Raw genomic sequence first — 26635 nt, 5'->3', positions numbered from 1 at the left:
TACCTGTTAGTGATTCCTGAACCTATTTGTGATGACTTAATTCCCTGGTTGGAGTAGCGATACAGCAGAGGAAAGCTAGCTCTCTGGCTGGTACATTAAATGGTACTGGAATTTTTGTTTACAAGTGAGTGTGTTGTGTGACGGTTGTGGCACAAAATGTTGAGAGAAATATAGCAGAGAGGGCTGTGGAGAGAGGCTTTGAACAGTACAATTTTCCCCTGAAGAGAAGTCCACTTTGAACACGTTGCTTTCAAATATTCATATGATCATTCCGTATCAGGTGAAGTTTCAGTTTCAGGTGCTGATATTCTCTGTCTGGGTCACAAAGGGTTTGTGTACTGCACTCTAAGATAGCAATAACACAGAATGAAAAGCCTGCTCCATCTTACAGCCTCCGAGCAACAGAATTATCTTGGTAGATCTGCTCCGTTTAAAATACACTAGAGAGGATTCTGTGTATCCACTGTGTTCTCTCTCATGTCTGGGTATTACAGTGCTGCTTCAACAATATAGTCATCAGAGGAACAGCAATTCGTTGTATTGGCACACCCATTAGACAGGGTCAGGGAGGCAGGATAGGATGAGTAGCACTAGCAGCATCAGTCAGACAAGACCAGGGTCAGAAGGACATGACTGTGCAGGTAGCATAATACAGGCAGGTAACACCGGTCTGAGCAGCAAGGCAGGGCCAAAAGAACCAGGGATCTTTGGACAGGCAGGCAGCACTGAGAGCAGCAGACAGGATCAGAGTTCAGAGCGCCATGAAACAGGCTCCGGATGTCTTTGTCAGGCATTGTTAGATTGAGATAGTGGCATAGAGCAATGCAAAGAACACTGGCACCAGATCTGCAACTGTGTCTGAATATGGCAGTCTATGGGTGAGTCACTTGCCAACATTATATAATAAAGAGACAAACCCTTGCTAACTCTAGGATTTCATTGGATAGTTATTATCTGCTTCAGAGGCCATTGGAGACTTATCCGTGGGTGAATGTCCAGCAGCTAGCGATTGGAATCTGAGCAGCAACATGCCAGACTGCCATCCATGCTCCTCAGCATCTCCACGTTGTGTGGCTCTGTTGCATCCATGGAATCCCTCTGCCTCCGAGTGGGCTGATGCAGAGACCTAGTGGTTTGGAATGGTTTCTTTGTCTTTCCAGACACAGAGGGAAAGGAGAAAGAGGAGTGAAAGTAATTGCTGTTAGAGCAGTGGAGCAGACAAACCAATTGAAAGCCATCAGCCTGTGTTGCAGTACGCACAGTCAGCCACACACTAAACTGCAGTTAACCCAGGCTGGGACTTTTTACTGGGTCAAAAGACTGACAGATAACGAGAGGACAAGGGATGAAGGAGAGATTTTATAGCGAGAAAGGGTGGAGAGAGTGGAAGGCTGAGTGACAGCAAATGGGGAGTGAAAGCAAAGATGACTATTTTTCCCCCCATGAAAAAGATGAAGAAATTGAAAATGTAAAGCTAACGAGACAGTTTCCAAAGAGAAGCACCGAGCAGGAATTTGAATTGTTCTATGGTGCAGTACTTCATGGAGGACCATTGGTCAGAGGACTAATGAATTGATGATTGAAGAGGCTTTGTAGAGAAAATTATGAAAAGACTTTGAATGACAAATTTGGAGACATGTCTTTCCTACTCCAAGGCTGTTTTTAGAGCCAACCAACTCTGTGTAAGCAAAAAGGCTCCCAAAAGTACATCAGATACATGTCTTTTGTTTGAACAATATTTGGGAGACTGAGCTAAAGGAAAATCTCTGATGTGCACAGCTGGAAAGCATTTGGGTCCTTAAGATCCATTTGTTCTTAAAAATCACCTTATGTTTGCTCAGATTCTGGTTGTGAGCCGAATTCACGGTGACTCTTGGAATGAGGGGTCCAGTGCTCAAACTGTAGGACTTTGTTAGGTCCTTCATGCTCCTGCCAAATTCAGAATAAGCCCCACTGACCCATTTCCACTAGAACATATTGGTATGAGGTTGAAGTTGGCAATAGCACCAGTTGGCAGATTGTTAGTGGCAGGACAATTTTTTTTAAATTAAAATATATATTTATTGCATGTAATGTTAGGGGAATGTACAAAGGCTACCCCAGTATATAATTTACCAGGGCAATATGCAACCAAGGAAATGGCTGGCATCTTAGGAGAGTTAAACTTGTTTCAGTACAATACGATATATTCTAATACATTGTTCTTCAAACATGAACTCACAAAATGACTTTGAGTTAGACATATCTAAAGAGAAAAAAACTGACAATCAAATTTCAAAGGGAGGAAATGACTCTGTGTCCGGGGAAGAAGGTCACAGAGTTCCTTGGATGGCAGCACAAAGTGAAAACATGAGCCCGCCTGAATCCACCTCCTTACCCCGCTGTTGGAGAAGGAATAGGGGAGGAAGCCCAGACTGGAGAAGCATAGGGAGTGCAGGGAATTGGTGGATATGAAATTGGAGAGGTAGCATGAAGTATGTGAAGACTTTGAAAATCAGGAGGACAGTTTTGGATTAGATTTGGAGATGAATAGGAATCCAGTGAAGATGAGGGGGGCACTGGCAAGGATAAGATGACTTAATACTGTAGGCCTTTTCTATCTCTAATTATGATTGGTTGATCCTGGTGAGCAGGGAGAAATTTGAAGATTTCCAAGGCTCCCAAAACATTAGAGAGAAAAATCTAGGAAGGAAGGTGATGTGTTACTTCAATAGCTCTAGATAGGAAGCGCTTTAAGGCACGAAGAAGGATTTCAGCAGTGCTAAGGACAAATTTAGAAATGTTTTGAAATGTGTGCTGTAATATTTAATGATCCTGAACTTTTTCTCCTCCCGCATCTTTCTTGCCTAACGTTATAACATTTCTAGCCTAGGTAACAAAGTTCTGGCTTGACTTAAGAGGAGGTCAGTAGGTTAAGTAGGTCGTAGTTTAAGTAGGATCAATGATGTGGGGCAAGGGTGTTTTCTCTCTCCCTCAATTCTGAAAGAGGATTTAATCAACCATGCAATAGCCAGGAACAGACAATCAAGACAGACAAGTAGCTGTTAGTTAGAGAGGTCTGAGAATAAGCTCAAAAAGAAAGACTGTAGAGTTGGGTGATCACCACATCGAGGTAAAGTCCAAGGTGGAAACTGTTGGTACCTTTTATGATTTGCTACTGAACATCATTTAATATTTGTAAGTAGATCCTTAACAGTTCATTAAGCTGTGAACTCTGTCACAGAAGCAATCAATGGGCCATTTCAGATGGAATAGAGAAGAGGACCCAAGGACAGAATCATGAGGCACTCTGTAATTGAAGGTCTGAGGGAAAATGTAAACCCTCCACTATAAAGGAGAAATGTACAATTATAGAGTTAGAGCTTGGTCCAGGACAACGAGGAGTCACTGGTTTGTCTTCGCTCCTGGTGCTTCTGGAAGGTAAAATGTCTGACAGGATTGAAAGCTAGACTGCGACCAAGTCAGATGAGAAGACAGCTGTAACTAGAAGCAAGAAATGGGTCATTAATCACCCAATGTAAGGGAATATTAATATGATGAAAGTGATATCAAAGTGGCTAGGTCAGGCAGGCAGAGTACAGGATCAGAATAGAGCAAGTTGGTCAATAGCTAAGGAAAGGATACTTTTGTAATGGCAAATTTTCTTGAAGTGCATTTCCAGAAAATTGGCAAATAGTTTTTAACATAGAAAGGTAGTGAGAAGTTGGGTGTCTTTTCTCTTGCCTCCCCTGCAGCTGGATGGAATGTAACAATCCCCCTCCTCCTTCTTTATCTTGGAGTTTGGGATCAGGAATTCTTACACACTGTGAGAGTGCAGGGAAAGTGGTGTGTGTGTGGGGGGGGGGGGGAGGTTTGCAGGAGTGTATGTATGTGCAAGCCCCGATCATTAATTCAATAGCCTCCTTCTTGGATATCACACAAGGCAAGCATCATATATCCAAGGCTCCAAGTGACAACTGGTTTCTTTGTCTCAACTGACAAAGGTAAAGGAGATGAGATTATAATGAGGGTAGCCCCAGTCCCGTGAGATTCAGTTGATTAATATTTGCTGGCAAGTAGGCTGTACGACTCAGCAATACCGTGTTAACCTTCTGCCAGTGACTATTTCTGAAGAAGGAGAAAACTGACCCAGGTTGCCATGAGAGCAGGACAGGCTCTTCTGGATGAAGCACAAAATAGTGAGACATTGAGGACAGCATCACATGTGGCTAGTCACACATGTAACCTTTGGGGATACCAGATTTACAAGCTGGTAGAAAGGCATCCAAAGGCATGGAACAAAGAGCATCTACAAACTAGATGGGAGCAAATGAGAGGGTCCAGCCCACTCCCCAAGGGAAGTGGGGACACCGAGAAGGGGCAATCGGCCATTCAGGGGACACAGCGGCAATGGCAGAGTTCAGTCGAGGAGATGTGGAGGAAATGAGAATGCAGCGCTTCAGCTAAAGGAAGAGGAGTTTAAACCAAACCCTGTTCAGTAACTGGATTTTGCCTCTTCGTTGTGCTGCTTTAGCTCTGTCCTAAAACCATGTGGGGCTAGACCATGAAGATACCGTATCACAAGCCCAAAGTCAAGGGTTCCTGTTTCAGGAGCAGGCCAGGTCCCAATTGGGTCCCTGCTTCCCCTTTGCGTCAGAGGAGAAACAAGCTGCACCAGCGCAGCATACTTCCCACTCTGCACCACCTCAGCTCCGCAGCTGGTGCATGAGGGGGGGATGGAGCTAAGGCTCTGCTCACCCCTAGCCCTGTCCAACCATTTCTCTCCTACCTTCATGTGATGGGAGTAGCTGCCCCACTGCAGCTGCTCTCGCTTTATGCTCAGACTTCGACACTTGCTAAGACGTAAACTGCTAAGTGTCATTCTGTATATGCTGTCTGAGATCCCAAGTCAGTAACAGAGTAGATGTGGAGATAAAAATGATGAATACATTTACATTTTAGCAGAAACTCTTTGAAATTCCTACACTGCCTGAAGTGTTTGTGATGCTATCAGCTCTTGCAAGAAAAGCACAGTTCTGAGCCCAATATTGGGTAGGTAAGTGAAGGAGGAACTGATTTACAGCCATTTAATTTTAAAATGCATTTATAATGCTTTAAGTCTGCACATACTAGTATAATCTGTTACCCGGCTGGGGGTCTTAAACCAGACTACAGTTCTGAATTCTAAAATCACTTTTTGCATCTGATCTAGTCATACATGGAGGGTAGGGAGAAGAGGCTTGTCTCATCAGGCTTTCCTCTGTGTTAAATCCATAATTTCTGTGTCTTTAACATTATGGGCTGCTTGTGCTCATCCTGTTTGTTTTCATTGCCAGGTAACACCAACAGCATCTTTGCACTGGACTACATCAGTGGAGCTTTAACCCTGAATGGGCCACTGGACCGTGAAAACCCTTTCTACAGCACTGGATTCATTCTCACAGTGAAGGTGAGACACTGAGAGCAATATCCTTTTGGGGAGACGGGGGGAAGGGTCAGCATAGCTGAAGGGAGAGGAAAGGCACTTCAACCAGAGGATCATCTGTGAATGTGTTGCTGCTCTGCGCTGCTTAATACTGTCTTATTTCAAGTGAAGAAGCACACTGGAACTACTCTTTCCCTATCTGACACCAGGGCAGACCTCTGCTATTCCCAGTGCAGGACCTCTCTCCCCCCAGTCTGGCATCAGGGCCAGACACCATTATCCCTAGATTGGGGCAGTGAGATGTAGAATTAACATGTTGTATTTCCTGTGATTCACCCTGACTTCTGCTAGCTCAGTTAGCCCTTCCAAAGCTCTGTGAACTTCTGCTCTGGGGTACTCCTCTTACGGTGGTTTCTACCTTCTGCAGTGTATGTACAGCTCTGTTCTGGCTCAGTGGTACTCCTTGGGGTGGGAGGAGGCTAGACACATACACACTGCATGCCTCAACCCCTTTGAGTAGCAGGATGAGCAGTGTGCTGTGGATTAATGAAGGGGGAATGTATTGATGGAGCTAGTAGGGGCTGTGAGATGCAACAGAATTAGAAGGGCAGAGACATGCTGCCATGACAAAAATGGGTCTTTTTTTTTTTTTTTTTTTTCATCTCACTGGGCACCTGTATTTTTGGTGTCCAGCAGATCCTTAAGCTGCATGTGTGTCTGTGTTGCATGGTACAAGGATTAAAAAGAAAAGGCTAAAAGTGGCTTCATCATGAAAATGCATCGAAGCATAACATTCCAACACCATGAGGCCCCACCAGAGAACTGCTCCCCCAACTCCAATTTCAGCCCTTTAATCAAAATCAATACCAAGCCAGCCAGTGGGTTGGAAACGCATTTAAAAGTGTGGATTCCACTGGGCTGGTGGAAAAAATCAGCATGTTAGAGAGGTCATTGATTGGGAGGATGGCAGCCAGCACTGGAAGAGTACAGCTCACCTCCTTGCTGTGGTAGGGGCAGCGCTTTGTCAGGGAGAGAAAATGACATGTAATTACTCTGCTTGACCTGTGGTGAGGGTCTTTCTGTGGAGTTCTACACGGTCAATATACTATTATCATCCCTTGGAATCCTGCTTCTTTCCCTTGATTCTCGGCGGGAAGGGAGCGGGGTTGATTTTTGGGTTTAAAAACTAGAGAGTTTGTGTGTGTGTGTGTGTATTAGAACACACTACACACACACACAAACTCTCTAGTTTTTAACCCAAAAATCAACCCCGCTCCCTCCCTGCAGAGAATCAAGGGAAAGAAGCAGGATTCCAAGGGATATTGACCATGTAGAACTCCACAGAAAGATAGATAGATAGATATAGGCCCATATGCCAATCTATGGAAATACTGAGTTTTACCAACTCCACAATCATAGCCTCAGGGTGATCTTTAGCAGCCCCATCTGCCTGCCCTCCAGTGCTCCATGGAGCTGCAGGGGGCTCTTTCCTCCCTATGCTGTCTTGTCTCCGTTTTTTTAGCTTATACAAAATACAAGAGGAAGAACTCTGTTTTCAAATGTCCTTCCCCACTCTCGTGTCTGTGACAATAAGGTTCATCCTCCAGCCACCCACCTCTCTTCTCTCCTCCTCCCCCTACCTACACCAAAAGACCCTGTATAAGTTAAGATGTCTGGTGGGAACTTATGACATAGAGTGCCAGTGCACTGGCCCTTCATGTCTAGTAATTTGCAGCCAAACCTATTTTAAGTCACAAGTAAAATGAGTTTGCTGGTCTTGTCCTATTTTTCTAGTGGACATTTGTCTCCATCACATCACAGCACAATTTTCACTGTTGCTAATCTCAGTTCAGGAGAGGCCCAGCAATGAACCTGATGTCACCATCTCCCTCAGATGTCCTGGGAAACCCTGGTTTTGAGGAGTGTCACCCATGTCTTGCCAGGCTATTTTGCAAGATGTTAACAATCTTGACATTAATGCTAGTGGAGGAAAACCATCTCCTATATGCATCATGCTGGTATGCGTTTGTGTCATTACAGTGTGCAGTATCATAATGAGAGACAACAGTTTTGGTCCCACAAGGCAAATCTCTAAAGGTGGCAGTCCAGATGACAGGCAGATTTGTAGGTCAGTAGTAACGAGTATAATCAGAGCAATAGGTACTGGAGTAGTAGAGGTGGGTGCAGGTAAAAATTCAGTGTGCCCATCCTTGGTAGACCTCGGAGGTGAGGGAACTTGCACAGCTCCTAACTACGTTATGCCTGACTAAAGCCATAGTTATCAGTCTATCACTTTCAACACTAAACTTGTACCACAAATGCACATTTAAAGCCTCGGTCAAATCATGCTACATCCATGACGTGAAAGACAAGGGAAGGTTATTACTGTGCCATTGACTTTGTCTCAATGACAGCAGTCAGCTGCACTGCCTGTATGCAATTTCTATATGATGGTCCACAATCTTCTGCATTTCTCTTATGCTTGTTCGTTGAAATAAAGGCCACACCGATATTTTCCCTTGCAGGGTACGGAGCTGAATGATGACCGCACCCCCTCCAATGCTACGGTGATCACCACCTTCAATGTCCTTGTCATCGACATAAATGACAATGCCCCCGAGTTCAATAGTTCCGAGTACAGTGTTGGCATCCCCGAGCTGGCCCAGGTGGGCTTTGCCCTTCCTCTTTTCATCCAGGTGCAGGATAAAGATGAGGTAAGACATCAGAATAATATCAGTAGCCACTTGCTGCAGATACACCCTATGGGCACCCCGGGTGATTTCACGAATCCTCTGTCTTGTACCTCTGATGCCTTCTGTTTCTATATATTGCACATTATACTTAGAATAATACATGGACCGTGGAGAGAGAAGTGGGCACTAATATGTGCATGGTTATACCCTTGATATCTGCATACCTTGGGTATTGTTCAGTATCTTCTACAGCCGTCACTCTAGCCTGTCAGTCCCCGAAGTGCAAACACTTTCATGAGGTCTCTTGTTGTTTTTGTAAAATAAGGATAATGTGACTGATGAATTCCAACAAATATGGTTGTACCACATACTAGTTCTTGTGTACTTCAGAGCACCTGTCAGGTAATCAGATAGCTTCCTTTCTCCAACCTGTCTTATAGATGGAGAAGATTCCAGGGAGGGATTTTGGTGGTAACATAAACTGTGAGGGGGGAGGGAGAGACAACCGAGTCACCAGAACCCTTCCATACAGTTATCTATGCATAAAATATCTACTAATACAATATGATCATTGAACATTTAAATGAACAAGAATTGTGAAAGTTAAAGATATGTTTCCTATGGCAATATGTACTCATCCCCCCTGGGTCCATCTGGTCTTAATTAAAAAAAAAAAAAAAAAAAACATGTAAAGGGCCTATTTTGTATCAGTGCAAGGAAGAGACTAAACCCCATAATATGGAACAAGTTTTGTGACAGTAGTACAGTCTCTGTTGGAAGAAAAAGGGAAAAGAAGTCCCACTAGGTGCTGTTGTAGGAGGTGTATGGAGAGAGGTAGCGATTCTCAGAAAATTACTTTAAAATTTACAGAGTTAGAATTTCAGCCAAAATACACAGGCTCTTCTAGAAACGATAATGAACAGACAAGCTTCCAACCCCTTTATCAAACTTCTTTCAGTTCCCATTGTAAAGAAGGTGAAGTAAAAATAAATATGGAGCAAAGAAAGTTCATCAGTAACCTGAGAACTTCAACAAATGAATAGTGTTAGAAGGAAATCAGTGCAGACCCTCTGACTCTTGTTTCGTTTCCTGCATCCCAATTTTCCCTGCGTAAGCAGTTTTATCCAGGAGAGGGACCACAGACTTTAACAACAGACATCCCAGAAGCAGCTACAAGTGGGTATCTGTGTACCCCATCCTCCACCCTATTAAACCTTTAATCCTAAATGACGATTGCTTGATGGTCTGACAGGAGGGGATTTGGGATACTTATTTTCTTACTACTCTTCAGTGGCTGCAGTTACCCCTAGTAACATTTGCCTGCAGCATCTGTGGCCTGTTCTTTGCTGCTGTTAATGGACCTTCTATTTATCATAGCACTGAACCATTTCACTTAGGAATTCCATTAGGTTTTCCAGCCCTAGGGTTACACTCTTCAATTACTCCTCATATTTGACTCATGCAATTCATGTCTTTTTTTCTCTACTATGCTAACCTACAACCATGCCACAGTCTACAATGCCTCCTTTAAAAAAAAAAAAAAAAAAACTGCTGGCACCACATAGAGAACTTTCTAAAATATCTAAAAACAATCCTGCTTCTGTAGCATATGGTATCTATATTTCTCTTGCCTTGGTGTTTGTTTGTTTTTTGGTCACAGTATAAAGAATATTTGCAGGAAAATGGGATCTTTATTTTTTTTTTAATTATTCTGTTCCTAGCATTTATTAAATTTAAAATATTAGAGTAATGGGGGGGGGATCAGATGGCTGATTAAAATGTACAATGTCTCTGTAAAAATAGCAAATTTTCACTTTTTGCAAAAGTATGGAAATTTAAAATTTGTTCTGAGGCTGTAACTCCACCATTGTTTATCACAAAAACTGTGTTTGCTGGTGGCAATGGCAGATTCCCTTCCCTCCCCCGCCCCTTCATGAAATTCACAAGTTCTTGTAAGAACTTGCCAAAATATTTGTTTTCATGTATGAAACAATTATGACAAAGCACTAATCAGAATAGTCTACTTGTGACGTATATCATAAACAGAGAGTTCTGACTACAGCTGGGAGACATGCAGGTGAGAACTTAAACAACTAATAGGATCATGTTTTCTTGCAAATGTCCTTAGCAAACAAAGAACAGAATTACAAATAAGATGACAGGTAGTCAGGATTGTTTCTCAATTGAATATTTGTCATGGTGTTCCATGAAGTGTCAGCAGCTCTTTAATTGAAGGACATTATGGTAGGACTGTTTGTGTCAATAGAGCGAAGGCTCTGTCATAGTTTCTGCTTCAAAGCTCTGTTTATAGGAGTGTATAACGCATCTCAGCAAATTCACTCCAATCTTTCAGCCTCACTAATTTTAAAAAAGCGGGGGGTGGAGGGGGGAATTCATGCATCCATTTAAGTAATGAGAGCAGAAAATAAACTAGTTTTGTGGTTTGCAATGAAGTTTCTTTAAGCATCTGTAACTCCCAGACAGATTGGTTGCAGTTGTCAAAATCACTTGGCCCTGGCCTAACTCTTCTGCCATTGAAATCAACGAGATTCTTACCATTGATTTTAATAAAACCAGTGGAGTTACTGTGTGTAGAAATGGCATGATATGTCTCTGCACTCATCATGTTTGCCAAATGTAGCCACTCAATGCTTACCTGCACATATGCAGCAACTAGATTAACCAGGAAGTTGGTGCTATAAAAATCTATTGGGGCAACAGTCTGGAAAGTGAGATGGGTTTAAACGATGTGGAGACTGTGTGGAACAGTCAGGTCAGGTCATGCTTTCTAGTATGGCTGCAAATAGGTGCTTGCAACCTGAAAAACTGCAGTGCTGTAAAGGGTAAATTACACAGGCTGTCATGATGAGCATCCATTCGGAATGGCAAGATTACTCATCTGAACAGCCCTCTTGGGGAATGAGACTCATTTTAGAATCTTTCATGAACAGTTTGTTTACTCTGCTAACCCCCCAAACCTTTTTTTTGCATTAAAAGAAGAATATTAAAGTTTTGATTTACATGAATACAGTAGTTTCAAGGTACCAATAAACCTGCTGGCTTTGAGTATTCCCCCCATACATACACACACACAAGTCTGTGAGTTCAGAGCGTTAGCTTTGTCTTACAGGGTGAAAATCTGGCCCTGTTGCAGTCAACAGCAAATTTCCCATTGCTTTCCAGGGTCAGGATTTTATTCCCAGTCTCTTGGCATGTGATGATTCTGTCACAGCTATAATGATAACTAAATGTAATTGTTTGCAAAATATCAAGGTCCAAATCATGACTTTCTCCTGTCTCTTCTTGTTGTTTTCCTGTTAATTCTTTCTTTCTATTTCCCTTTTTCTTCTCCTCTATTTGCCTCCTTACTGCCTGAATACGTCCACATGGGTCCCCTTTGGGGGCTTCTGATGGAGAAATGGAGGTCCCCTTCTTCTTTTAGCTGGTCAAATGGCTCCTAGATATGACTGAACTACAGGCCCCATATCCCATAGCCAAGGGCAGGGACAGTAGTTTCCACTAAGGGCTTGTCAACACAAACATTTAGTTCATAGCAAGCAGGGCCATGAATCCACTCCACACTAGCCTGCTGTGCACTAACTGTTCAGATGGACCCTGCTGATGTGCATTAACAGTTTGTTAATGTGCTTTCATCCAGAGCCATTTCAAAGAGGACTAGATCAAAGCACATTAACAAACCATTAATTTATGTCAGCAGGGTCCACACAGACAAATAATGCAAAGTGGTTTAATGCCCAGTAGATTTACACCCCAGCTTGCCAGGAACTCATTGTGTTGACAAGCCCTAAGAGAGCCCCACTCTCCCTTGTCTCCTATGTTATCATTAGCAGTGGGGATTTCGAATGGGAATGGGGGGAGCATGAGGGGAAGAGCTCTTTAGGCACAGAGGTGAATGAGGATGCATCTGACAGAAGCTATTTCAGCACCATGGCCTTCATGCAGGAGATGACATGTATGAAAGGCAAAGGGAAATGGAAAGAGAATTCTTCAACTCACTGGGGAAAGTGTCTAAATAAATAAGCATAGACAGAGATAGGCAAAATCAAGGCAAGACTTTTTTAACAGATTTAGAAAGACCAATTCTACCCCTTATTTTATGCCCCATCATTCACCCCACGTTATAATTCCAGGGACGGTCCCTTAGTTGTTGTTTAAACAAACTATAGACAGGTGGATTTTTTTCATTCTTTTCTCACATCTCCAGCCCCTTTGTGATTTTTTGTTCCCAGTCTTGGAATTCCCTGCAGTTTGTTGACATCTTTCTGTCATTGAGGTGCCCAGAGATGAGCACAATATGTGTCATCAAGTTGCAGTCTCATTAGATTATGTGGAGGGGAGGGAGAATTACCCTCTGATCTGTGACGTGTCTGTGTAGGCAGCTCTAAATCACATCGGTTTATTTATTTATTTTTGGTGCCACACTAGGTACTTACTCTGAGCAAGGATAGGCAACATGGTAATAAAAACTCCAGGAATCCATCCCACCATTGCTAATGCCAGTGCAGCTATACCAATACTGGACCAGTGGTGAGAGAATTGTCTATTATTCTACATCTCACTTCCCCATCCTACAGAAAGCCGGGGACAACCAATGCTCCCCCTACATGGAAGTAAGGAGGCAAAGGATTGATGAAAGAGAGAGCTCCCTATCTAAGGCCTAGTCGGTCCCTTCCTTCTTCCATTTTAAAAACAAATCCCAACTGTCACCAAATTGGGTCATGCTGTCTGCAAACACAATTAGCCCCGGATTCAAATCAGAGTCCCACACTCCTGCTTGTAGGGTTCCTCGCTTTGTGTGTGGCCTTTGAGCACTTGTAGAAGGGGCGGTTATGGGTGGGGTTTCCCCTTTTAAAATGTTTTCAATGCTATTATAAGCAAGAAAGGTTTTAATATGTTGATGTGTTTCATAACTAGAACTGTGTGACAAACTGGAAAAATGGTCTGAAGTAAATAGGATGAAATTCAATAAGGACAAATGCAAAATATCCTATTTAGGAAGGCAAAATTAGTTGCACACACAAAATGGGAAATGACTGCCTAAAATAATAAATAATATATGGAGATATACCTATCTCATAGAATTGGAAGGGATCTTGGGTCATTGAGTCCAGTCCCCTGCCTTCACTAGCAGGACCAATGTTTTGCCCCAGATCCCTAAATGGCCCTCTCAAGGATTGAACTCACAAGCCTGGATTTAGCAGGCCAATGCTCAAACCACTGAGCTATCCCTCCTAAGAAGGAATACTACAGAAAGAGATCTGGGGGTCATAGTGGACCACAAGCTAAATGAGTCAACAGTGTTGCAAAAAAAGCAAACATCATTCTGGGATGTATTAACAGGAGTGTTGTAAGCGCAGAGACATGCCAGCAGCAGCCAGCCACTTCCGGGAGCGGCGTGGTAAGCACCTCCCAGCCAGAGCCTACACCTCGCACCCCCTCCCACACCTCAACCCCTTGCCCCAGGTCAAAACCCCCTCGTGTACCCAAATTGCCTCCCAGACCCTACACCCCCCTCCATTATTATATTAGAAATGTGCGGCCCATGACGACTTACCAAAATTTGTGGAGTGACCCCCCTGCGAAAATTATTGCCCACCCCTAGTCTAGATAATACTTAGTCCTGCCAGAAGCGCAGGGGACTGGACTAGATGACCTCTGAAGCTCCCTTCCAATCCTATGATTCTATATCTGTTTGTGCACTCACAACCCACATTTTTGCCTGCAAACAAGAAATAGTGAATGTAGATCGGGTGATGGCAAATTTAAGTACCCATTTGTGTACACAGCTATGAGGTTTTGCACACACAAATTTGGTGTGTGCAATAACGCCAAGTGTGTTTGTGCTTAATCACATGTTGGTTTGAGGTGGCATTAAAATGTGAACAGTAAAAGCGGTATCACCAGGTGTAGGCAGTGCTGAATAGCGCGAATATAAGAAATAACCTACATGGATTCTGCTTCAAGTTCAGCCGTAAAATGGTTTTTACTAACTTTCATTTCCTGATGAATACAACACTTCTCTCTCCGCCCTCCAGAGCAGAAAGATCTGAATGGGTGAAATGAGAGAGTTGTTTCTGCATCAGAAGAAATTATACCAAATTTGGGAACAAAGGGAAAACAGCTGAGTGTGAGAGGTATCAGAGAGGAAATCTGTTAGAGAATTAAGAATGACCTCAGACATGGATTCTGGGTACAGCCATGTGGTGTTAATTGAGTTGGCCTGTTTTCACTGCACAAAGCAAAGGAGGGAAGGAGATTGGCATCTGATGAGATTCCTGTAGGAACATGGCTCAACCTCTGCCCATACGATTGATTTTTCTTCTGGAGGAGTAATTAGCTAGGGGTTTCCACGTGTGTTAACACTCCCCTGTGCTATCTTAATTCAATTGGCCCTTTTTGCTTTTCCACTGATAGCGCAAGTTCAGCCATCAAGTCATTCTGCAGCCTCCAATGTGGTCTAGCAGTTAGAACAGGGGCCTAAGCATCAGGAGACCTGCATTTTATTCTTGACTTTGTCACTTGCTCACTAAGGGCTTGATCCAAAGCACGGTTAAATTTAATTCCAGTCTTTTCACTCACTTCAGTTTTCTTTGGGTCAGGCCTATGTGAACTTAGGTTAACTCATTTTCCCATCTGTGACTCAGTTTCTCCATCTGCAAAATGGAGAGTGATCTTGTTTTTTTTTATATTCAGATAGGAGTCCTTGTGGCACCTTAGAGACTTAAATGTTTTCTAAAGCTGATTGAGACCCTCTTCTGAAGGACAATGGAAGTCATTCCCACCAGCGCTGTACTAGGTGCTTTACAGAAGAGTAATCATATATACACCAAATATATGCCTTTGGTTGGCTTCTCCTGTCACATACTGCAGGATTGACTCACCAAAAGAGTAAAACCTGTATGAGCGAGAGGGGATTCAGGCCCAATATTATTTATTATTACAAAAAAGGTTTGTTTCAGTTCTGAGACCAGGAATCACTCTGTGTGGATCAGGTTCCAGTTAGTTTATAGAGTCATTCAGCCAGCACTAGTCTCTGGTGAAGATGACAAGAAAAAAGACACCTTTTAATACTGTATTGTTACTATTTAATACCATCATTTTGTGTGACACTTTACAGAGGTTAGAAAGGTAAAATCACTGCCCCAAAGAACTTTGTCTAAATTAGGCAAACCTAAAATGTGACGATAACAGAAAAAGGAGGGGGTTAGGGGAAAAGAGATGAGTGTTACAATACATGGAATAAAGAGAGGCTTGTAGTATGTAATGTTCTGATATTTTAAAACTGAGGTAAGGAGACAGAAAGGGGGATGAGTACACACCAAACGGGTGGGAGTCAATTTTGGAAAGAAAGACGAAGTCGGTTTTGAGGAAGGTTTCAAGAAGAAGAGTAAAAACAATGAGGAGTCCTTGTGGCACCTTAGAGACTAACAAATTTATTTGGGCATAAGCTTTCGTGGGCTACAGCCCACTTCATCAGATGTATGGAGTGAAAAAAAGTAGGCAGGTGTAAATATACAGCACATGAAAAGATGGGAGTTGCCCAAAATAAATGATGGGAGCTTATGCCCAAATAAATTTGTTAGTCTCTAAGGTGCCACAAGGACTCCTCCTTGGTTTTGCTGATACAGACAAACATGGCAACCCCTCTGAAAGAAGAAGAGTGAGCATGTTTGGCACACTGGAAGAGGAATGTTGTTCCAGGTGTAGGTAGCAGTGTGAAAGAGTGGGCAGAGGAGACAGAAGGGCAGAGTGCAGAGGTTGAGCAAAGAGATTGGCAGGGCTGAGCTGTGAGACAGTGTGGACAAAGGGCTCAAAGTTTTATGTGGGGAGAAACAGAAAGGCAAGTAAAAATGCTTGAGATGGGGAAGGGACCCAGGCAGACCAAGGGGCAAGGGGGGATTATTTTAGCTGCTGAATGCTGGCTAGGTTGAAGAAAGGAGTATGCACAATTAGGGAAGCTAGAGATGAGGCAGTCTCAGTGGTCTGGATGAGAGGGGCTGAACTATGGCTTTGGCAGTGAGGATGTAGGATAAGGGTTAGAAATGCTAGAGGGACAAGCAACAAGATTTGGTCACAGCCCAGTGTGAGGAGAGAAGGGAAAGGAGGAGACAGGCATGTAATCTTTGAGGGTATAATAATTGTCAGGTATAAGCCAATCTTTATATCTAGCCATTTCCCCCATGTATTTTGTACAACATTTATTTGAACTACACATTTTTCTTACTGTTTTTCTTATGAAGTAGTAACTCAGGGGACTTCTGAGGAGATTTTGCTGACTGAAGTAACTGAAATTCTTATTAAACAGATAGGGTGGGATTTTCAAAAATTGGCTTAACTTTGCTCCATCAAAGTGTTCCAGTTGCAATACCAACTCCCGTAATAATCTGTTTGATACTTGCAGCATCCCTCATGTAGCTGTAAACCCTTCTTCCCCCCAAATTATATTCTGTCCAGATTCTTAAACTGTCGTCATCACCCTAGTATCTGCAGAAGTACATTAAGTAAAATGGAGGATGTCCTAAACAGAAGGTGGAATCAGGTATGAAGAGAAACAAACTTTTCTATTCTGGCTTTAATTTTATTTACTGATCATGGTTGACTGCAGAGAGAGGGAGAGAGAGAATGTATCTAGCACGTGAACCACTGCAACTATGTTGATTTGATATTTTTAAATATTCATTATAAAAAAGATTTTAAAAAACACTATAGGATCTAAAAATATACAGTGCATAAAGTAGCCTCAGACACTGTTGTGTTATGTGTATATGGATATGAATATATGCATGTAGTGTATGAATCTTATATATACTATATGTATGCATATAGACAGACACACACTATAAATATGATATACATAGTGCATAATTATAAAGGAAAATTGACAGCTCTCCAGTATTCTTTCCCAAAAGTACCAGCTGCCAATTGGATTGAATTAGATTTCACAGGGTTTTTTGCAATACATGGAATTCACCAGCAAATTACCCTTAAAGAGGGAAAATCAATCATTTGGAGCAGAGATAAGCTGAAGGCGAGTCAGCCTCGGATTGATCCCGTCTGTGCAAGCGTGTGTGGAATTCAGCAGATAACTGGGGGAAAGCAGGAAAGGAGGGAGGGGGAGAAAGGCAAGGAGTGTGGAACGAGGCACTTGAAGCAGGCAGAAGGCTACAGAAAAAGGTGTGTGTGAGAGTGTTGAGCAGCTGGAAGGCTTAGAAGGGGCTCAAAGTGAGGGGAGAGGAAGTGAAAGGCTGAGTGAAGCCAATGCACGCAGGATGTGGGGAGTATTCCCTTTTGGGCTCTGGAAATAAATGTGGATTCTTTTGGTCTCTGACAACAGCCAGATGACTACAGGCGCTGTCCAGTGCAGACTGTTTTTCTTCCAAAACTCAGGCTGACCAACCTTTGGAGAGAGAGTCTCTACTTCTTCTACCCTACCCTCCATTCCCTTCTCACTGAGCTCTGTGGTCAGGACAGTGACTGGGAAGGGAAAATGTGCAAATGCCTTTCTGGTGCTGAGGGGAAAGGAATGAACTTCATTTGTAATGTTTATTGAAAAACTGGAAGAGAAGTCGAGGGCAGTGGAGGAGAGGAGCTCCAAATAGGAGAGCGAGGGTGAGAAAAAATGAGGGGGAGTGTGGAAATATTGGATTGAATAGGACATGGCAGAGAAGGGAGTTGGGGAGAGCAGAGGGAAAGTGGGAGAGTACAGTATGATGGGGAATTGAAAAGGCACCAAAATGTGCTCTGGCCACCCACTCCTGGTTAGTTGTGAGAGGCATTGTGTTACAGTGGTGGGTGCCATAGGAATGCCTATGGAAACTAAAAAAGCAAACCATGAAGTGCTACTCTGAAGGATGGGCATTTTCTGTGGGGGAAGAGGGCAAGGGTTGTGATGATATTCCAGAGGCCATTCTCTGCCTCCTGTGGTGCTGACTGGGAAGGGGTTTTGCAAAGAGACACATGCAGGGCGAAAAGAGATGAAGGTAGTGGAGCAAGAGAAATGTAGGTGTACGTAAAAAGCTACATAAGCACAAGAGAGTGGTAGTGATGGCAAGAAGAGAGGGACCTAAATGATATACTCCCCTGAAAAATTCACCACCTCTGGAACAGCATCACCACCAACCCTCCATCCTCCCCAGAAAGAGACATCAGACAAATAGATTAACAGCTTTTCCCAGCTTGTGCCCCTCTCTCTCTGGCACACAGCTATGCAGAGGTCAATAGACCATCTCCCTTCCTCGTCCCCATCTCTCCCTCTCAATCCTGGACTCTTAGTGCCTTCACCCATGCCCTGTCTGTAGTTCAGTGCGGATGCACTGCAATCATTGGTGGGGAAGGCTAGTTCAAGAAGACACTCGGGTCAGGTGTAACTGTACTGCCATCTGCTACTGGATGAACACTGAGTGAATAGGCCAGATTGTTGCCAGCAGCCATTCCTCTAAGCTATTCAGTCACATTTCCGGTGTTAACTCTTTGTGGTCTAAATATACCTTGAAGGAGTGCCAAAGGATTTGAATATTTGGAAGGGGAGGGATATTCTCACGCAGAGGGGTAGCTGTTTTCTTAAACATTTTTTTCAGAGGTCTGGTAATTTTTCCCCCTTACCAAAATATCCTTAGCAAACTCGTAAAGACAGCTAGACCGTTTGTTTGCAAGCCTTGGCATCTCTTCCGCCTCTTTTTGGAGACTGCCCTCCTTGCAATAGTCTTGTGCCTAGGATATGCACATCACCTTCATGAGGCTGTGATAGGATGAGGAGTATGAACTGACCTTGGGCTCCAAAGACTTGGGGCCCTGACCCTGTGAACTGAAGCGACAGCTTAGTTAGTGTAGAAAGAACTTAAGAGTGTTACACTGAATCAGTATGTGTGTGTACATCTTTTGAAGGAAATGTAAACCTGAGTCCTGGTTATGGTAATTAAAGATCCCATACTATTTTCCCTAAGAGCGGGGTGCTGACTCCTGAATCCTGGCCATATTCTTGTGTGGTTGATTAGTTTGCCTCCCTAAATTTCCCAGTAATTTCAGTTGGATACAGGGGTTGTTTTATTTTTTATGTATTTGTTTGTTTGTTTGCACTAAATTCTTGTGTAGCAATTGCTATGTGCTGTTAGTCTGCTGCATTTTACCCAGAAGTGGCTGCATTTTGCTGGCAAATAATCCATTTGTAAATCATTTCCCAATCCTTTGGGAAAGCACTGGATAAGTACAAGAATCATACAGGATGTGTTCAGCGTGCATTGGGATGCTGAAGCAGGGTATGGGTACCAATTGGAGCACAAGGGTTATCTCCTACAAGCAAATTTTGAACACATGCAATGTTCAAGGGCAATCTGTACAAAAAAGGAAGAGCAACATTCCCGTCTCAGATCAAAATGGAATGGTGGAACACGACTGACTTTCTGTGTTGCCTACTTGAGCACGGGCCCTGTTGTCAGGGGAAGTTCCATGCACTGAGAGAGTGGAATACTAGAGCCAGGATCTATCTAGAGCAGAAATTTGTCCATGACTCATAGGGGGAACAGTTATATTAACTAGTCTCTTATTCTGCTACAGAGCACTTGTGTACACTGGTATACACACACGCAAATGTCAATGTGTCACAGCCCTGAAGGCCTGATCTGAATCCCTTCCTCTCTCTTTCTTAGGAACAACAGGGACTTTCTATAAGCTAATCACCTCTGCTTTGTTATTGAACAAAAGCAAAAAATAGCTAGTCAGTAATTTTGGAGTATAAAATGCTGCTTATGCAATGAAGTGGTCTAAAATGGTCCTCTAATCCATTCTTTGTTTGCCTAAGATCCCATTCACCTCCTCTTCCAAGGCAATATGGCTTCTTATTTTTCAACTCTGTGTGTGGTCACTCTGGGTGTTTGATTGGGCTTTAATTAAACGAAGCAGAGATTGGCGTGATGAAGAGCAGAAATACTGTATAGTTTGATTTTCTGTCACTCTGCACAATAGATTAGGAAGGCAGGAAGTTGTTAAGCAAGTAATGAGCACCATACAGATACACGTAGACATCCCTCCCCCCTCCCCCCTCCCCCAGCACACTCACATTTTAGACACTCAGGGCTTGTCTACACTGGCACTTTACAGCACTGCAACTTTCTTGCTCAGGGGTGTGAAAAACACCTCCCTGAGCGCTGCAAGTTTCAGCGCTGTAAAGTGCCAGTATAGATAGTCCACCAGCGCTTGGAGCCGCGCTCCCAGCGCTGGGAGCTACGCCCCCCGTGGAGGTGGTTTTTTAGAGCTGGCAGGTCTTTAAAAAAAAAAAAAAAAAAAAAAAAAGTGGCAGCACTTTAACGTTGCCAGTGTGTAGACAAGCCCTTAGAGGTGGCCACTGCATTCTTGTTCACTTGTGCACTACGCCCAGAATTTTGAACCCAAGGCTCACGTTCAGAGACAACATGTACCTTAGACCCCCTTGTGTTCAATTAGACTTCTAGATTTACTTGTACCCACACTGCACAGGTCTAAGGGAGGCTGTGTTGGCATAATGTACACACTGAGGGAAGCACAAGAAAGAGTAAGCCCAGCTAAACTCCCCTCTGGATTTGGTACAAGGCCTCCAGAGTGACAAGGCCCATTCATTGTTCCCTGGCCTAGTGGAGCCCTAAGTGGTTTGAGTTGTCTCCCTTCATGCCATGCTGCGAGAGAGGCAGCCAGAAGAGGTGTTCAAGTTGGACCCTCTTGCTGTAAGAGGGAGGAGGCTGCTGGTGGATGTTCTCCATGAAGGTGTGTCTGACACTGGAACTCATTTGCCTCATTGGTCCATCAGAGTCCTGTTCTCTCACTGTCTGCACACACATCAAGGCTCATCTTTCTCCCCCCGGCCCCCCGCCTCCAGGAATTTGAGGAGTGGACTTTCTGAGGGCGATTTTTCATTGGTTATTGGCATAGGGTAGCTTCAATCAACGGTGGCGAGTTCAGGTACCAGATTTTGAGAGGAAAAGTCTATGCAAGAGGAAAGTCTATGAGGGCAGTTGTTTGTAGCCATTTCCCTGACTTGTATGTATCATATTACCTTTTTGTTTGTTTGTTTGTTTGTTTGTTTTTTAAAACATTCTTTGCTGGGGGGGAAGGGAGCATCAAGAATGACTCTGTCTTCGTGCATTAGGCGGTCCAGGGACAGAAGTTGAGGCCCTGCCTCCTTGTTTGTATTGGGCACATGAAAGTCATGGTCTTCCTTGAGCAGGACAAGAAAGCCCAAGGACCCTGTGCTCTGTATAGTGAGTGGACTGCTTCACAGTTTAAACTAATTGTAATTCTTAATTTTGCATTAGAACTTACCACAGATACTAGAGTGATTGAGTTCATTATTAAAATAAATACTAATTGCATTTTCTAGCTTTTTCTTGTTAATAATAAGCTTATTTCTGAGCTCTGTTTCTTTTTGGAATGATTTGTTTTCTCTATAGAATGTAAACAGGCTGGTTTATTATTATAGGGTTACACACAAGTGCTCGGTTATTCATGCTGGTTCATTATTTTACAGTTGTTTATAAGCTGACCTCGATTTCTTTTTTTCTTTAAAGAAAAAGCATTAAAGCATTTACTTTGCAGGAGTGAAAAAAAATCTAAAGCATTATATGAGCTTTGAAAACAGATCAAGTATAAAGAAGGGAAAACTGCAGAAAAAGGTTGAGCCTCCAATTTCAACAGCATTCCTTTACAAGCCAGAGACATGGGCTAAACCCACATGTACTCAGGTCACAAACAATTGATGCTTCTAATGCCCATGTATCCTTTACTGATCTTATAAAGCATAAGTAACTTTGTCTTCCAGAGCTGATTAATTTGTGAACCTACCTTTATGAGAGATAATCTTTACACAGTCCAAAGAGACACTTTATTTCTGCTCGTCTTCCCATGTTTCGCAGGTCCTCATTTTGCTTGATATGTAGGGTGGGGTGGAGAAGGGGGAAGATGTCTTTTTTAAAAACACAATAGAGAAAAATCTTTCTCCCAAATCTCCCTCTTTTCCTGTAGGGTAATGTGTGTATTGGGAGGAGATAGCTGAATTCCAGTTTAAGCCCACCCCTTCTGGTGGACAGCTGATAACAATTTGAATATTTGGATTTGCTTTCAGCCATCTGCAGGGGGTTCAAAGGCTCCAGTAACTAGGAGCAAGGAAAGCAGCATGGGGGCAGAAACCAAAAATAAATAAAATAAATAAATAATTGAAAAAATATAGCAACTTTCCCAAAAGGCAGATGAATTCTAGTCCTCAAGACTTCATGTGGGGAGGCTCAGGCATTGGAGTGGTTCGTAATTAGGGATGGCAAATATCAACAGACTGATCTGCTTTCCCAGCTGGAGGGGAATTAATCCACACAGCTCCTTTTCACACATGCTGGGGTTCCTTTTGATGTTCAACTTTATCTCGCATCCCAACAAAATCACTCCTCTTCAGTTCCAAGAAAATCCACAGCATCTTACAGTGATGAAAGGCACCTTGGCACACAACGATGGTGGTACAAGATACCAGAGAGAGGCTCCAGCTAGGTGTGGGGAGAGGGCTTTCTTTGACACTGTCCTGGCTGCCTTGGCCTCCACCTTAAAGGACAGCTGCAGAGCTTAGAGGGAAAATTGGAGGATGCAGATCTGTATCTTCTTGATTTCTCCAAGTTTCCAGCTTGGGACACTGCAGACTCAGGTATGACTTGTTTGTAGGCACTCAGATGCTATGCTGCTAAACACTATAGGATTGCCAATAAATAATTTTAAAAAAAGTAAACTCTTTATTTAAGTGCTCAGTGCAAGTAAGGGGCTACTGTGAAAAACATCTGAGAGCCTGATTTGGATATCCTAGCACATGCTGGATGGTACACAGCTCCCCACGTAGCTCTACTGAAGGCAAGGGGACCACTTGTGAAATAAGGTGCTACTAAGTATAAGGCAGGATATCAAAATCTAGCTATCTGTTATGAGTCATGCTGGAGTAGGCAAATCATTGCTGTTGCTCCGAGTTAGTAATCCCTTTCTGAACTGAAAGAAGGACCTTTGTTCAAATGTGTTAAGACTGAATATGCTCTAATGCAGAGAATATAAACTGAAGTAACATATATATCTTCTTAAACAGGTGCCAGCTTTTACTGCTTCATTACTAACCTCCACCTCTCCCGACCACCACCTCTAAAAAGCTGTCCTGAAAAGCTGGATTCAGAACCAGTGTGTCTAGAGTGTCCTACTTGTGTTGATAGGTGTATACTCAGCATTCAGTATGTAGGGATGAGCGTCTGCACGAGCTCCTCCAAACATATGGCAGTGCATTCACTTACCTGCACTGGCATTCTTAAAAATAGCACAATTTAGAAGTTGGTTGTGGTTGTTAATGTGTTTGTTTCCCAGTAAGTATGTCAATTAATCCCTTGTCTGCCCCTGGCAGGCTGCACGGTCTATTCATTGAGATGCTAGAATGTGACAAATGGTATGCAAGGAGGCCCATGTGGTGTATGAGTTTGCTGGGCATGTGCCCTATGCGCCAGGGATGCTGAAGGGGTTAAAGACAAACAAGCAAAGGGTATTAAGCACTAAATTCCTATATTAAGCTAGGATTGAAAATTGAATGGAGGAACAGAAAAAGAGCCCCCCGGCATTTGTCCATGAAGCTATAGAAATAGGATAAGTACTCTTATTTAAAGGTAACCTGCAAAAGAATAGGGTTTTTTTTCAATTGGGCTTGTGCCCTTTTTGCTGCTTTATGATGTATCTAGAAGGCTGAGAGAAAGGTATCGACACATCCATACGTTCTTCGTAAGCTGCCTGCTCAAAGGAAACTGCAGAAGCCAAGCAAATGTTGTTTTACGCTAGTCACTCCTGCTGCAAGCGTTAGTGTCTGATTTGGTCTCCCTTCCTGCCTCCCTCTGCCGCCCTCCCCGGTGTAGCAAATATAAAGCTCATCATAGTTAATGGAGGCGAATTGCAGATTCCTCCTTAGGACTCAATAGAGTCAATAAGCCCATCGGATAAGACTAGTGATGCTTGTGTTTTACTGAGAACTGACAGCAGACACCAGACATACCATAGCTACCATAGAAGTGGTCAGCTCCCGATGATCCAACTCCATGTGCTTTCAAAATATTTTCAAATTCGTAGACCAACAGAAAAGGAGGGGGTCACCCGTTGGGTTACATTGCAGCCTTTCTCATTCTGAAGTATCCGTTCCCCTCCAGTGTAATTGCACAGTTGTCTTCACCTTAGGTAGGGGCAGAGACGCTGTAGGCGTAGCCCCATTAGTAGAATTGGCTCTGATATGAGGTCTGCAAGTCATCATAAAACCCTTGTGTCTCTTTTCTGGATGTAGCTTCCAACTCAAGTGAGAAGACCTCAGAGCAAGGAGTCTTGTTAATAACTTTTCTTTGTTCTTGCTAAAAGCCTGGCCTCCATTTGGATTATACATGAACTCTCCTTCCTCTCCCCCCGTCCTTCAAATAATCCACTTCTGCCAAACCCAGTTTTGGGGTCCTTTACCTCGTTGTCCTCATTCTAAGGAAGTCCAGTGGCATCCAGTTGTTCCAACCAGTGAAAAAGCCTCCCTCATCCTCTTATTTCTTCCAGCTCACCATCCTTTGCTAATCTGTACTCCAGCACAAATCACATCTTCTCTCCCTGACAATGTATTTAAAAAAAAATTCCAATGGGGCATTTGTCAGGGTTCCCTCCCAACTCTGAACTCTGGGATACAGATGTGGGGACCCGCATGAAAGACCCCCTAAGCTTATATTTCCCCAGCTTAGGTTAAAAACTTCCCCAAGGCACAAATTTCTTTCCTTGTCCTTGGATGGTATTGCTGCCACCACAAGTGATTTAAACAAACATTCAGGGAGGGGCCACTTGGAGCCCTATCCCCCCCAAGCCCCTTCACCCCCTTTCCTGGGGGGGGGCTTGAGAATAATATACCAACCAATAGGTTAACAAAGTGAGCACAGACCAAATCCCTGGTTTTTAGGACACTGAAAATCAATCGAGTTCTTTAAAGAAGAATTTTATTTTTTTTAAAAAAGGAAAAGAATCACACCTACAAAATCAGGATGAAAGATAACTTTACAGTTGAAAGATGAAAAAAAATCAGGATGAAAGATAAATAAAAAGATTCAAAACACAGGGGATTCCCTTCTGACTCTGCTTCCCAGTTACAAAACAGGAATAAAATTACCTCTTAGCATAGGGAAAATTCACAAGCTAAAACAAAAGGTAGTCTAACACATTTCCTTGCTAATACTTACGACTTCTGTAATTTTCGATGTATCATTTCAGGATCTTGTTAGGAGCCGGTTTACCTGCTTGGTCTCTCTCTTTGTCCCAAGAGGGAACCAAACAAAAAAAGCACCAACAAAACCTTCCCCCACCCCCACCAGATTTTAAAGTATCTTCTTTCCCCATTGGTCCTTCTGGTCAGGTGCCAACTAGGTTAATTGAACTGATTAACCCCCTACAGGTAAGTGATTCTGTACCTCTGGCCAGGAGGGATTTTACGTTACTGCATACATAAAGGTTGTTACCCTTCCCTTTATATTTATGGCAGCACCTCTAGTGTACGTGAAAGTAGGAGCACTCGAAATTGCAGTACTACAGCCTGTAACCAGGGCTTTCCTAAGAGCATGCTGCCTCTTGTTTTCTTTATTGTTGTGTACATTCCCCATCAACTGTCCTAGTCTAACAGTTTTCAGTCTCATGTAGCTTGTTGACTCCTTGGGGCAGAGATCTTGTCTTCTTAATTTGTCCGTGAAGTGCCACGCATACCTCTGGTACTATAGAAGTATCAGGAATATTCAGATCTCTCCCCACCTCTGCATGGGAATATCTTTTTTTTTTTTTTTTGGTAGGGGGAGGGGGAAATAGAGAGGGGACTTTCTGGCATGTCACCTGCTCTGAGCGGTCACGCTCAGCCAGCTTTTGCTATTAGTGCCCCTTCGTGCATTTAATTGGTCCCTCCTTCTAACAGGCTGGAGACCATTCAGGGGAAAATTGGAAATTCGGCTCTGGCAGTCTCTGAACTTTATTGTAATGTGCTCTGCTGGGTTACACCAAGGGAAGGAGCTTGCTGCTTGGTTGGAAGGTCCTGAAGTGTCACTATCAGTATTTGGGAAAAGGTTCCTGCTTGTCTCCCAAGAAGGCTTGGGGAGAGGGGAGCCCTTGAGTCCTCAGTTTCAGCTGTGCCTTAGGAAAGTGAAGCTTTGTCTATAGAAATAACTGTTTAGAATCAATATTTGCATTTCTGGAGGTTAAAGGATCCCCTCAGTGATGTAGCTGGCTGTGTTTTGGATGAATGCAGGCTCAGCATGCAGGCTCTGCACTGGATATGTGTAGACAGCAGTCTGGACATGTAACATCTATGATCTCTGCATGCGTGTAGTATGTTGGACATGTGGTATCTGTGGGCCTGAGACGCGAGTGGCATGCTAGATGTGTGCCATCTATGGGTTTAGGGTGAGAACAGCATACTGGAGATGCACTGTCTGTAGCTTGGCATATGGGTGGCACACTTCAGTGTGTGCTGTCCATTTGCCATCAG

The 26635-nt window shown here is 43.3% G+C and overlaps 1 protein-coding gene across 1 annotated transcript in view; it reads left to right on the top strand.

Moving 5' to 3' along the window:
- CDH23 (cadherin related 23) overlaps positions 1 to 26635 on the top strand; it is a 516293-nt gene that overhangs the window by 254199 nt on the left and 235459 nt on the right. The window contains exons 10-11 of the mRNA XM_054034015.1: positions 5316 to 5428; positions 7930 to 8118. Coding sequence (XP_053889990.1) covers positions 5316 to 5428; positions 7930 to 8118 — 302 coding nt within the window. The remainder of the gene's footprint in view (positions 1 to 5315; positions 5429 to 7929; positions 8119 to 26635) is intronic.

This window comes from Malaclemys terrapin, chromosome 7 (assembly GCF_027887155.1).
Source record: "Malaclemys terrapin pileata isolate rMalTer1 chromosome 7, rMalTer1.hap1, whole genome shotgun sequence".
NCBI classification, from domain to species: Eukaryota; Metazoa; Chordata; order Testudines; family Emydidae; genus Malaclemys; species Malaclemys terrapin.
The sequence above is the reverse complement of the archived record's forward strand: the minus strand, read 5'-3'. Positions and strand labels throughout refer to the sequence as shown.